The sequence below is a fragment of the Canis lupus genome, chromosome 8 (genome assembly GCF_011100685.1).
Source record: "Canis lupus familiaris isolate Mischka breed German Shepherd chromosome 8, alternate assembly UU_Cfam_GSD_1.0, whole genome shotgun sequence".
Taxonomy (NCBI): Eukaryota; Metazoa; Chordata; class Mammalia; order Carnivora; family Canidae; genus Canis; species Canis lupus.
The window spans coordinates 15,408,788-15,422,984 of NC_049229.1; the positions used below are offsets into that span (position 1 = coordinate 15,408,788).

The 14,197-nt window shown below is 38.8% G+C and overlaps 1 protein-coding gene across 6 annotated transcripts in view; it reads right to left on the reverse strand.

Moving 5' to 3' along the window:
* The window catches only part of SLC25A21 (solute carrier family 25 member 21), a 470,243-nt gene that overhangs the window by 2,217 nt on the left and 453,829 nt on the right, over positions 1–14,197 (reverse strand). For all 6 annotated transcript variants that reach the window (XM_038544546.1, XM_038544544.1, XM_038544547.1 and 3 more), the window contains 2 exons: positions 3,115–3,296; positions 2,071–2,123 (listed from right to left, as the gene is read on the reverse strand). In XM_038544546.1, the coding sequence (XP_038400474.1) occupies positions 2,071–2,123; positions 3,115–3,296 (235 nt within the window). The remainder of the gene's footprint in view (positions 1–2,070; positions 2,124–3,114; positions 3,297–14,197) is intronic.

Below are 14,197 nucleotides of genomic sequence, written 5' to 3' on the forward strand. Positions count from 1 at the left end.
TCTTAGTTCTTTTGTACACACTGCTGTGTGTGTGTGTGTGTGTGTGTGTGTGTGTGTTTTAATCTGCAGGCCACACATGTTTGTGTAACCTTATACCAAAGATAATTATCTGCCTGTAATTTTCATTTTTAACCCATGAAGATACTCTATTAGATCCCTCTCAGCTTCTGTAGCCCTCTTGGCACTCTGGCAAACAAAAAAAGACCCACGTACAGAGGTTGTTAATACCTATGTAATTGCTGTGTTTACTCTTATTAACTGTTCTCCATGTAAGACAAGAACTTGCAGAATTGGGTTAGTTTGCAGCCTAGTGATATTTGGAGTTTAAACCACAGACTTCAAGAGTCTCCTTTCACAGGACATGACTGGTTGTTAGCCACACAGAGCTGCTGAGGCTGTTCTAAAAAGAAGATGGGATGCTTCCCACAATGAAAGATGAAAATCCCAGATTTACCCTTTCTTTCATTTTTTTTTTTACTCTTTCTCTTTGAAAAAAAAAGTCTTAAGTCAAAGGTACCTTTCTCTTTCTCTTTCTTTCCTTTAAAGTTGCTGGGATTTGCATGTTTGGAGGACTTACATATGAGTGTGGGCCAGGTCCCTGAAGGAGATTTCCAGTCATTCACATTTTTGTTTAGCCTGGACAGTCCATTCACAACAAGCCTTTTCATTGTATTTAATACCACAGCAACTCAGGACACCTCATGCAAAAACATTTAAAAAGCCAACCAAACATTTGCAAGCCTCTAACAAAACTTGGGGTCAGATTATTTAAGAGTTTTGGATTAAGGTTCCAGTCAATTACTGTTTTAGATAAACTCTCCATGATCACCACTCTTTTTAGGCCCATCCCCTCCTGAGAAAGCTGGGTTAGGGTCATTCCTATGATTTTCTCTAATACTAGGTCTACCAGCAGGGTTTTACTGTGTGGTGAAGGGAAAACATATACCGGCAGAGAGAGTTGCAACAAAATCACCAATATTCTTTGTCATTGGCTTCGTTTTATACCCATTGTTTTTTATGCCAACGAGTAAGAGGAGGCAAGTCCGAATCTCAAACGTGAAGCAAAATCCATGCTTAAATGTCTAGAAAGGTTAGGATAGATGGACTGGGAATTGTGGAAGTGTTTTCTGAATACATGAAAGCATGAGCTGTCCCCTACCTCAGGTTAGTAGAAATGCTGGCTCATTGGGCTGAGATCCAAAGGTCAATGTGCCCAGGTGTGAGTGTGTAGGGCAGGAGGACAGTGGTGTTAATAGGGAGGAATGGGAAGGGGAAGCTTCTAGGAGAGGATACCAGGACGCCTAAGTAGATGAGTATGGCCTGGTAAAAAGATACGAGAGGGCTGGTGCATATTCTGTACTTATACACAGGGTGCTTATACCCAAGACTGTTTGCCCAGGCGGTTGGGTCTGCAGCAGTTATGTTCTTATCTATTTACATAGAGGCAGCTGACTCTCCCTGTGGGAATGGCAGCTGGTTTTTTATGGGTTGGCATCCGGAGGTAAGGCCCTGAGCCAGGAGCCTCCACCATCATGCTGACAGAGGCCAGGAAGGTGAGTGCCAGGCCGCAGTGCCACCACTCCCTGGATGGTACATTCACAGCAACCCTCCCAGGGGACTGTGAGGACAAGTGGCTTCTGATGTTTGTGGAGGCAAGTTACCCTTCTTTTTTGTTTTTGAAATGAAGTTGAGGCGGGAACAAGAATGAACTGGGGGTCACCAGGCAAGTTTTCTCAGGCTGGTCCTTACCCCACAGCCAGAAGCCACTGTATGTACATCTTCTTGTTCACTCAAACTCCAACTGGCTGTTGGATCCTCTCCTATTGACTTAAGCTGGGCTTTGGCTCCCATCAGCCTCCAACAAGGTCTTTAAATAGTACCTTATAAACAAAGGTGGCAAACATTTCTAATGGATGCCTTCAGTATCTTGAATACTCCTAGATAACTTCATATTCTCAAGGTTTCCATCTTTCACAGTGTGATAAGCTTACCATGTTGCTGATAGACACAAATCAGAAAAAAAGACACTAGAACAATAAGGAAGGATATAAGTAATAAGAACGTCATTACCTGGTCCAAGCCTCATAATCTTGGGAAGCAGGCCTTTGTACAAAGCTAAAAACCTATAATAGGAAGGGAAAGAGCAACATTCTTAATTCTGAAGATAGAATGGAGTTGTATCTCAGCTTGATTGAGATGCCGACTCAGCATCTACAAGAAAATTGATTTGAAAAAAAAAAAGAAAATTGATTTTAAATCACGTGTATCCTAAACAGGACAATACCTGGCTACATATTTTCTGCACTAAACTGGACAAAGAAAAAAAAATAAACTGGACAAAGAGAAAGAGTTAATGAATTCTTTATTGCCCAAGCTATGCTGAGTTGATTGTGTCCAACCAGAAATATGATTTTCCTCAGTGAGATGGCTTTTGCACTGAACACAGATCTTACTTTTATGACAGCTGTGTATATGGACAAAATGACTTTTGTAATTGAATTTAAAAGACCACAAACTCGGTCTTCATAAAAGAAAACATGATAGAGTTTAGATCAAAATAATAAAATATTACTTGTTTACTTGAGAATAAGATCTGAGTGAGGAAGGATGAAGAGACAGATGTAAGACTTAAATTAAAAAAGCCTAGCAGAAAAAAACATGCACTTGAGATTTTTCACAGAAAACTACCTTTACAGAACTCTTATGTTTAATTCTCCCAGGAGAATATGAGGAGGTGACATTTTGACTAGATTTACAGTTCAAAGACAACCATTCGCCTGCCCCCGCATTAACAGGGTGTATTACAACAATATTATGGAAACTGACAAGCACAAGGGTCATCTTAGCATTCTAAGACAAACATGCAGTGGCAGACTATATGATGGTGACCCAAGGTTCTGGATGGTGTAAGAACATGTTGCCAGTATTTCATCATTGTGTTATCTCAAGTTTGCCATTATTCTCTAGAGCTTTACACACACACACACACACACACACACACACACACACACACACAATGTAGGAGGGCTTAATGGCTCTCACCAAAATTGAAGTATGGTATACTTTTAACAGTATTTGAATCCTGCACATTTATTAAAATAAGAATGTTGTTACCCTTCTTCCTGGTAGACTGTTGCCATTGTTTTAAAACAGGTTCTGTACTTGATCTGTCCAGGAACTGGTTGAGGCCCTTGAATCCTACTCTTGGCAACATCAAAAGGGATGTTAATGACTGAGGCTATTGTGCCTGAGAGAAGACCAATCCCAAATTTTCTCAAAAACTCCAAGGTTGGATCCTAAAAGAAAAGAAGAATAAAATAACAGAAAGGGAAGCGGAAGCCCCTAAATTGGCTAAACACTATAAAGCAATATGTATTTAAGCAGAGCATTGCACTCTCCGGCACCCTCCTGTTATTCCAGCGGAACACATTAGGATTTCCTAGGCTGGAACTTGTTTTCTTGACAATCCCATTGGCTATGTTTTTACACATGGTCTAAATTGCTGAAGTACACATTTCCTCACACAGGATTTATAAACACAGTTCATAAAGAAAGACTGGTATGGCATATGGGGATGATTTGTATAATTGGGCTTCACAATGTACTTAGTATTACTGTATCAAAACAGGAGAAATCCAAGCACACTATTAGCTAATTGGCCAGAATATTTTACAAATGACAGCAACTTCCACCATGAAGCCTACTAAAATGCTCATTTGTGTGTGGACCCCCAAATGTTAAATTAAATCAAGGCTACTCTTGGTCTGCTGCTATTCCCCTCCAGGTTTTTTGCATTTATTTTCACGTGTAGCTGATCCACTGTACTGAGAAGTGCTAGCTTCCTGTTATTAACAAACCAACTTGGGGAGTTTGCAAAACAGCCTGTGACATTCTGTGCATTATAAACAGTAGTAAGTTACTGGACTAATTGGCTGAAGAATTTACAACCTATTGTTCCTGAATCTTATTCTTCCTTCATGGCAAAGGAAGAAAAGAGAGAGAGGTACAGAGAAAGGGGTGGGGGTGGGTAGGGAGGTGGGGGAGGTAAGAGGAGGTGTCGGGGGAAGAGAGAGAAATATTTCTTCTTTCCATTTGAATGTAGGTCTTTCACTTTGGTCTGATTTGATTTTCCACCCCTCCCTGCTCTGCTTTCTGACATCAAAGTATTTAATTAGGTCTTATGTGGGAGTCACTTTCCTTCAGCCTATTTTGTGCCTAGTGAGCTCACATTATGCTTTGTTATAATGAATTTGCTGGGAAGTTCTCATTATATTTTCAGCCTCAGTTCTAGCCCTGGAGAGAGGTCATCCCACAAACCAGAAGTTGCTGATGGGGACCACCCACCCCTCCCCCATCCTTCCCCTGCCCTTTTTTTTTGGTCAATATTTCAGGAGGATCTTCACACAGGAACAATAGAGGGTGGTGCCATGATACTGCTTTACCCAGCAGGAGAACAAAAGTGGACAGAAATAATTAATATAAAAATTAAAAATTTAAAAAATCATTGTCTGACCACTGCATGCTTCTAACTTCTATGGAAGGAGAAAACTTCTGGAAGCTCTGAAATTTTCGACTGAACCAAGAGCCAGCTACCATCACAGAAACCCCTATGTGGCTAAATATAAAAAGTGAAGGGTTCGGTAATAATTCTTGGATCTGGGCCATACAGGTGCCGGGTAGGTTTAAAGGGATTTAAAAACCAACAGGGTGTTTCAACAGGAAAAACAATGCAGTGATTGCAGTATGAGTGAGGTGTGTTTAAATAATTCCCCCTCCCCCTATTTTTTTCCTCTTTTACAAGGAGAGAAAAATGCCTTTATGTTACCCTTCTCCATTATGGCCCAGAAGCAGAACCGGAGTGCAGGAGGATGGCGGGTTCAGGACTGGCTCTGGTTTGTCTGACCTTGCACAGAGCCCAGTGTCTAGAAGGGACATGTTTGACACCCACCTTACCTTTGGACTGCATTGTTTTTTTCTGAGAAATAAAAACAGTAATAGCAGTCAAAGTGCTGTGAGTGGTATATAAGCCTGGCAGAAAATGGACAGTATTATCACTTAGCCTGTTTTCTAAAGTCTCACAGCATCTGGTAATAAGACTCTTTTATGGTGCCCCTGTAACACAGCAAAGGGGACAAGGGTGACTATGATGGCTGGTATGCACCTTGTCCTTCTGTGGCATTCAGGGGACCTCCTCAAGCATGCAGCCTCTGCCATCTCCTGCTGTGTCCCCTGAGGATTGGAGTGGGACGAAGACATTTGATGACTGTCACTGTGTTGGAGACTAAAGCCTATGGCCTCCAGCCCATCACAGTCTTCATTAGCACAAGAGTGTGTTGAACCCAGAGTTTCTAGACACTTCACAGACTAAGAGTAACGGCCCACAGTCGTTTCCCCAGAGCAGATGTGCATCAGCATCACCTGAGAGCTTTACAAGACATGGATGCCTGGGCCCCATCTTAGGTTTCCAGATCAAAATCACACGGGACAGGGCCTGAAAGTTATTTTAAAAGATCTCTAGGACTTCTGAAGCTGCCAGGTTGAGGAGTCACGTCCAGGAATCAGGGATCTTGATATTCCATGCAGACGAAGCAGATCGTCAGCTGCTACCCTTCTGGGCACTCTAGGAGGGAGAAGAGGCTTCTTGGGCCAACCTGGAGGTATTCCTCACCACCTGGTCTCGGGGCCCCTAGTAGTTTCTTCCTTGGAGCCCACGGTCTGCTTTGTGCAGCAACCCCACCTGGGTTTGGGTCGGCCAAGGGGAGCCCTTTCAGCTTGCCTCTGTTTTTTTTTTTTTTTTTTGCTACACGTCATCAACCATTCTCAACATGCAGCCTCTCACGTGCTTCTTCCCTGCGTGTCCTCCTGGCTACTCCCACTGCTCTAGTTTTAGTTCAGGTTCCCATCACCTTACCGGGTCTTGTTTCCTTTTTGTTCTCTATCATCTATTCACAGTGGCACCAGCTCTCTTTTTGTAAAAACAGATCCGTCTGTGGTATTAAAGACCCTCAGTCCTTCTCCACTGCATGGTGAGTAAAGCCAAAACTCCTAACTTGGTCTCTGGTTTCTTTCCCACAATATGCTTCCAGCTTCTTCCTTCAGCCTCACATTCTATACCTCCACCCTCTCCCATACTATAGTCACACTGGTTAAATCATAATCATGCACATTTCAACCAAGCACTTTTCTTTTTTCTTCAAACAACTTCCATAGTCTACGATCTAAGGGAAGTCCCTCTCCCTTATAGTCACCTAATGCAGTCCCACTTCTCCTTTAGGGGCCAGCTGAAATTCCACCTTGCCCAGGAGACTTTAGTGGATCCCTATCAAAATTGATGTCTCCCTCCTCCTATACTCTTGAATCTCTGTATGAATCATAATCGTTGCCCTTGCTAAGGTTCACTTTGTGTTTGGTGTATTTTTGCATGTATCTATTTTCCCGACTGGATTGGAGTTGGCATAGCATAGGAACATGTATTACCCCTCCTTGTACCATCCTTTTTTTTAAAAAAATATTTATTTATTTGAGAGAGAGTGAGCAAGCACAAGCACGGAGAGTAGCAGGTAGAGGCAGAGGGAGAAGCCGACTCCACGCTGAGCAGATAGCCTGATGCGGGGCTCGATCCCAGGACCCTGGGATCATGACCTGAACTGAAGGCAGATGCTTAACCCACTGAACCACCCCGGTGCTGCTCTTTGTGTCATCTATTACACAGTGTACGCAGTAGGTGCTAAAAACACAGTTTTTGGAAACAGTGAGAATCAGGCTTAACCCTTAATCACTATTTCTCAAGATTCAGTGTCTTCTAGCTTAGAAACAAACCCCTATTACAACTTTACATTTCTATCTTTCTGCCAGGGGCATTAACCTGGGGACATGACAAGGCATTGGACATTTGCAAAGTGGAGTATTTCCAGGCAAATAAATTGAGACTCTCAGGTCACAGAGCCAAGCCTGGACTTGCTAGATCCCGCTGCTCAGTGACTCACAGAGAGAACCATGATATGGCAGCCTGTGACCAGATTTTAGCCAAAGAATGTGAGGGGAGTAGAGTAAGGACTTGAAATAACTACTCTTAGGGTTCTTCTTTCTTATACTTCCTGATCTTTTCTTAGTAGGGAGAGGCATCCAATTGCCTCAAGAATGAGTTTATTGTAGCAAGACTATGAAGAGAGAAAAAAGGTAATAGTGTTTTTGGTTTCCAAATTATGCTTTTTCATGTATTACCTTAGTTAATCTTCAGAAACTTTGATGCAAGGACATTACTATTATTCCTGTTTTTTTTTTTTTTTAATATTTATTTACTCGTGAAAGACACAGAGAGAGGCAGAGATATAGGCAGAAGGAGCCTGCTTCGGGACTCCATCCAGGGCCCCAGGATCATGCCAACGACAGATGCTCAACCACTGAGCCACCCAGGCGTCCCTCTATTATTCCTGTTTTAAAAATGAGTTAACTATAAGAAGGAAATTTTTGTAACATCCACGTGCATCCAAGACTTTGCTTTAGGACATAGTTTTTCTACTGACACTCCTTAGGGCCAGTGGGTGGGCTGGTGGGAGAGGTGTCCCAGCACCTCTTGAAATTATAAGCAATGCTTCTGTGTATGTGTATATGGGATTTTCTGTAGAGAGTGTCTATAGATTGAATCAGGCTCATAAAAGCTTAAAAACAACTTCATGAAACTATTTTCCCTACCAATAAATTTATAAAGAAGAGGAGAGTTCATGATTGTAAACCTTGGGGCTGAAAAAAGAAAGCCCTCACTTTCACAGGGGTTATCAGGAAAGTCAACTTAGTGAAAAGATTTCTGCACACATTCTTGCCCTGGAGTCAGGTTACTCATACCTCAACCATTTCTATGAACTCAGTGGTCCTCAAAGTGTAGTGCTTGAACCACCATCATCAGAACCATGTGGGAACTTATTAGAAATAAAAACTAGGGTTCTGTCCCAGGCCTACTGATGGAGATGGAGCCCAGTCTGTTTAAACAGTCCTCCAAATTACTCTGATAGATACTCAAGTCTGAGAACCCCTGGTTAACCAGAAGTTTATTGTTCATCTCTTTGTATCCTTGGATTGGATAAGTGATGTGAGAAGCTCTGGATGTGCTGGGAAGGATTTTACCGCTTGCTTTTGTGGAAACAGGGATTTGTTTCTTTAAGGCCACAGAATTAAAGGCAATGCTGTTAACTCTGTTCAACCTCTCCTACCCCCAGCTCAGGCCAAAGCAAAAATGCATACCTGTGACATTTTGGATATGAGTGAAACCTCTCACATAGTCTCTGAATGGGTCATTCTGTATTGGCTATCAGTGAATTTCTCAAGTGTTTCTGTCAATAATGATAACAACAAATTACAATAGCAAAAATAAATAGAAATAGAAAATAATACATATAATATTTTTATTAGTTTTCATAACTTTCATTATGAGAAATAATGGTACTATTAATAATAGTTACTTATTGCTAGACTCCATGTTATATGCAAAAAATATATACAAAACATATATATTATCTAAGAACCCTATGGATTAGGTATGTAACACCATTTTATAGATAAGGACACACGACTGAGAGTTAAGTAAGTTGTCCAGGATCACACTGTTTGTAAGACGTAGAGTCTGGATTTGAAGTCAGGTTCTTCTGATTGGCAACCATATGATTTTAAACATTATGTCATACTGTTTCTATCCATCATTCATTTTTTGTTTATTCATTCAACAAACATTTGCTGGATGTCTGTATATGCCTATTCCTACACTGGGTGCTAGAGTTGAGTGTGAAGGTAAATGATCCAGAGGGGTGTTGGGGGGTGGCTGTATTATTAAGTATCACAGTACAATGTGATAAGTAATGAAGTAGGGGTGTGAACAAAGTGCAGGGGAAATATGGAGTAGGGAGAAGGAAGTTAATCCTGGGCTTTCACGATCAAAGTCTTGTGAGAAAGTACCTAGCTTCTCTGTCTCTTAAATACTTAGTCACTTCTTGATCTGTGTGTGCAACACCCCAACTTCTTTGGGGAGGCTCAGGAAACTAGCATCTTTTTGCCAGTCTTGGAGTTCTGATGGATCCGGTGCAATCTAGCTATCAGGGGGAGAACTAAGATGGAGATTTTATAGCCTTCCCATTGCTCAGCACAAAGTGCGCAGACAAAACTGGCAGCTGCCTGCTTCTCCCTGAGCAAACAACATACTGTTAAATAACTAATTGAGGGGCACCTGGGTGGCTCAGTTGGTTAAATGCTTGCCTTCAGCTCAGATCATGATCTCAGGGTCCTGGGATTGAGTCCTGTGTCAGAGTCCTTGCTCAATGAGGAGTCTGCTTCTTTCTTTGTTTCCGCCCCTCCCCCTGCTTGTGCTCTTTCCCTCTCAAATAAACAAAATCTTAAAAAAAAATTAAATAAAAAAACCAATTGGTCAAAAAGGAAATGAGAAAATACCTTTAGACAAATATATAGATTAAAAGACAATATAGATGAAATGAAAAGACAAAGCCTAGGGAATGCAGTAAAAAGTATTCAGAAGTAATTTCATAGTGATAAATACCTACAGTAAAAAAAAAAAAAATCTCAAAGAAACAATATAATTTTGCAGCTCAAGAAGCTAGAAAAAAAGAAGAAAAACTCAGTCCAAAATTAGCAGAATGAAGGCAATAAAGATTAAAGCAGTGATAAATAGAGACTAGAAAAAAAATCAATGACATTGAGTTCATTTTTTTAAAAAGATAAAAATGATAAATCTTTAGCGAGACTAATTAAGATAAAAAGAGAGGACTCAAATAAATCAGAAATGAAAGAAGAGACATTATAACTGACACCACAGAACCAAAAAGGATAAGAGACTACAAAGAACAATTATATGTCAATAAATTGGACAACCTAGAAAAAGTGGATAAATTCCTAGAAACATACAACCTACCAAGACTAAATCATGATGAAATAGAAAGTCTGAATAGACCTATAACTAGTAGAGATTTAATCAGCAATCAAGAATCTCATAACAAAGGAAAACCCACAACAGATGGTTTTACATTGGTGTTATGAAATACATAAAGGAGAATTAATACCAATGTTTCTCAAACTCTTCCAAAAAAATTGAAGAGGAAAGAACACATTCAATTCATTTTATGAGGCTAGCAAAACCCTGATACAAAAGTTAAAAACACCACAAGAAAAAAAAAAACAATAAAAAACCAAATAGAAATAACTATAGGCCAAGATTTCTGATACATACAGATGTAAAACTCCTCAATAAAACTAGCAAATTGAATTCAACAGCACATTAAAAGGATCACACACCATGATGAAGTAGGATTTATCTCTGGGATGCAAATATTTTTTAACATACAAAAATCAGTTACTGTGATACACCATATTAATAGAATAAAAGATTAAAAAATCACAAGGTCTTCTCAATAGATGCAGGAAATGCACTTGACAAAATTCAACATGCTTTCGTGGTCAATACCCTCAATAGACTAGAAACAGAGGGAAAGTCCCTCAACATAATACAAGTCCATATATGAAAAGCCTACAGCTAATATCATACTGATGAAAAATTGAAAGCTTTTCCTCTAAGATTAGTAACAAGGCAAGAATGGTTGCTCTCATCACTTCTCTTCACCATAGTACTGAAGTCCTAGTCAGAGCAATTAGGCGAGAAAATAAATAAAAAGACATACATATCAGAGGAAGTAAAATTGTCCCTGTTACAGACAACATGGACTTATATATAGAAAAACCTAAAGATTGCATAAAAATATTTAGAACTAATAAACAAATACAGTAAAGTTGCAGGATACAAAATCAGCATACAGAAATCACTCATATTTCTATACACTAACAACCAACTATCTATAAAAAAAATTAGGAAAATAATCCCATTTAAAATAGCATTAAAATGAATAAAATACTTTGGACTCAACGAAGGAGGTGAAAGTCTGTATATTGAAAACTATAAAACATTGGTGAAAAAAATTAAAGAAGACACAAACAAATGCAGACACCCATGGTCATGGATTGGAATACTTAGTATTATTAAAATGTCCATAATACTCAAGGTGATCTACAAATTCAATGCAATCCCTAGAAAAATCCAATGGCATTTTTCATAGCAATAGAAAAAAAATCTACAATTTACATGAAGTCACAAAAGACCGCAAATAGCCAAATCAATCCTGAGAAAGAAGAATAAATCTGGAGGCATCATTCTTCCTGATTTCAAAGTATATCACAGAGCTATAGTAATCAAAACAGTATGGGGCAGGCATAAAGAGACGGACATAGATTAGTGGGTCATAGCACAGAGAGAGGCAGAGACATAGGCAGAAGGAGAAGCATGCTCCCTGCGGGGAGCCTGATGTGTGACTTGATCCTGGGACTCCAAGATCACGCCCTGAGCCAAAGGTAGGTGCTCAACCACTGAGTCACTCAGGCATCCCATGAGCCCAGAAATAAATCCAAGCATATATGACAGACTGATCTTCAACAAGGGTGCCAAGAATACACAATCGGGAAGGAATAGTCTTTGACAAATGCTGCTGGAAAAACAGAAAATCCATGTGCAGAGGTATGAAATTGAACCCATGTATTATACCATACACAAAAATAAACTCAAAATGGATTAGACTTAAATATGAGACCTGAAACCATAAAACTCCTAGTAGGAAACATGTGAGAAAAGCTTCATGACATTGGTGTTAGCAATGATTTGACACCAAATGCACAGGCAACAAATACAAAAATAGACCAATAGGATTATATCAAACTAAAAAGCTTCTGAACAGCAAAGAAAACAAAAGAGTAAAAAGATAACCTATGGAATAGGAGAAAATATTTTCAAACCATGTATCCAATAGGAGGTTGACATATAAAATATATAAGGAACTCCTACAACTCAATGCCAAGAAAACTAATAACCTGATTAAAAAATAGGCAGGGGAACCTGGGTGGCTCAATCAGTTAAGCATCTGACTCTTGATTTTGGCCAAGGTCATGATCTTGGGGTTGTGAGATAGAGCCTCACCTAGCGTGGAGCCTGCTTAAGACTCACTATCTCTCCTTCTCTTTTCTACTCCCCCCTCCCACATTCTCTTTTTCAAAAATAAAATAAAATAATAAAATAAAATAAAATAAAATAAAATAAAATAAAATAAAATAAAATAAAAAATTTTAAAAAAGAATGGGCAAAGGACTTGAATAGACATTCTTCCAAAGAAGACATACAAATGGCCAACAGATATACGAAGAAATGCTTAATGTCACTAATTATCTGGGAAATGTAGATCAAAACCAAAATGGGATATCATATTTGTCAGGATGGCTATTATCAAAAAATAAAATACAAGTGTTGGCAAGGATGGGGATAAATCAGAATCCTCATACACTGTTAGTGGAGGTTCAAAATGGTGTAGCCTTTATGGAAAACAGTATAGAGTTCTTCCAAAATTAAAAATAGAACTATAATATGATCTAGCAATCACACTTCTGAATATTTATTCAAAGGAACTGAAATCAGGATATCAAAGAGATATTAGCACTATTATGTTCATGGCAGCACTATTCACAATAACCAAGATATGAAAAGAACCTAACTGTCCACTGACAGAAGAACAGATAGATAAAGCAAATGTGGCATATGCATACAACAAAATACTATTTGTCTTTAAAAAGAAGGAAACTCTGCAATATGTGACAACATGGATGAAAATTGTGGATACTATGTTAAGTAAAATGAGTCAGTCACAGAAAGATAAATACTACATAATTCTACTTATATGAGTTACCTAAAATAATCAAATTCACAGAATTGAAGAGTGGAATGGTGGTTGCCCAGGGCTTGGAGAATGGGGAAATGGGGAGTTCCTAATCAAGTTTCAGCTAGGCAAGGTGAATAAGCTTTAGAGATCTGCTTTACAGCATTGTACCTACAGTCAACAATAATGTATTGTGCACTTAAAAATTTGCTGAGGGTAGATCTCATGTTAAGTGTTTTTACCACAATAAAATAAAAATTTTTTAAAAATGAGGGAAAAATATGTCATTTAGTCTAAGTAAAATATTCAGGATGGATCACACCTTAGTTGTGTAAATGGATACTAATGTTGATGAAAAATCTATCTTGTTATTAAACAACTTCAACTTACTTCCATAATTTGTTCCAACTGTCATCAATCAGGAAACTTCCTGTGTTCCTAACCGACATTCCTCACGCATAAGCCTAAACTATTTTACTCCAATTTTTTGCTCAATTGCAAGGGCAATCAACTGTCACCATTCTTGATGTAATTCATCATGATTTAAAAACCGTTATTGAAATAACCTTTTCTTCCTCATGCTTCAAAACACAGTTCCTTTAAAGTATTTATTTATAAGTAGTAAGTATTATTTCCCCATCTACAGATGAGTTTTACTCTTTTCCTCTAAGTATTTTCCAATTTTTCTTATAAAATATGGTACTTTAAACTGGAGCTAAGTAGCCTGAAATGTTAATGTATATTACATGCATTGACCTTATTTTGTGATAGCAATGCAAAATCCAATATTCATAGTTTTAAAAAATTATTTAATTCCCCTGCAAACATTTTAAGGCTGATGTTAACATCTCATTTCACAAATGAGAAAATGGAGACAGAGAAAAGGTATAACTTGCCAAAGAGACATGGCCAGCTAGTAAGTACCAGAATTTGGAATTAATACCAGGTCTCTTACTAGAACTTGCTAGCTGTTTCCATCACACTGTGATCTTGTGTGAGTACAGAGCTGCAGAGATGTGTTTGTTTACCAGTCCCTCTTTAAGAAGATCAATGAGCTTCCCTGACAGGACATATTATTTATATTATTTATAGGTTCTCCACAGCTTAACATGAAACACTAATAAGTGATCCCAAAACATTGGTGGCCATGATGTTCCATAGCCTTTAAAAATTCAACAAAAGGTACCAAGTCATCATAAATGAGATCATATGACTCAAAATAGTTAACCATAAATATACTATATATTTGTAACTAATTTAACCATCTAATTCAAATATTATATCCACAGCTAAAGACAGTATCAGGAATTTTAGGCAATGGAACTTAAGAAGTTAATAGGCAGAGAGGCAAAATGTCTTGATCAAAAGAAGCATATGCCTCTCCTTTTACCTTCCCTGGCATGGGCTTTGATGCCTTGCTTAGTGACTGGCCAGCTGGCTGCTAG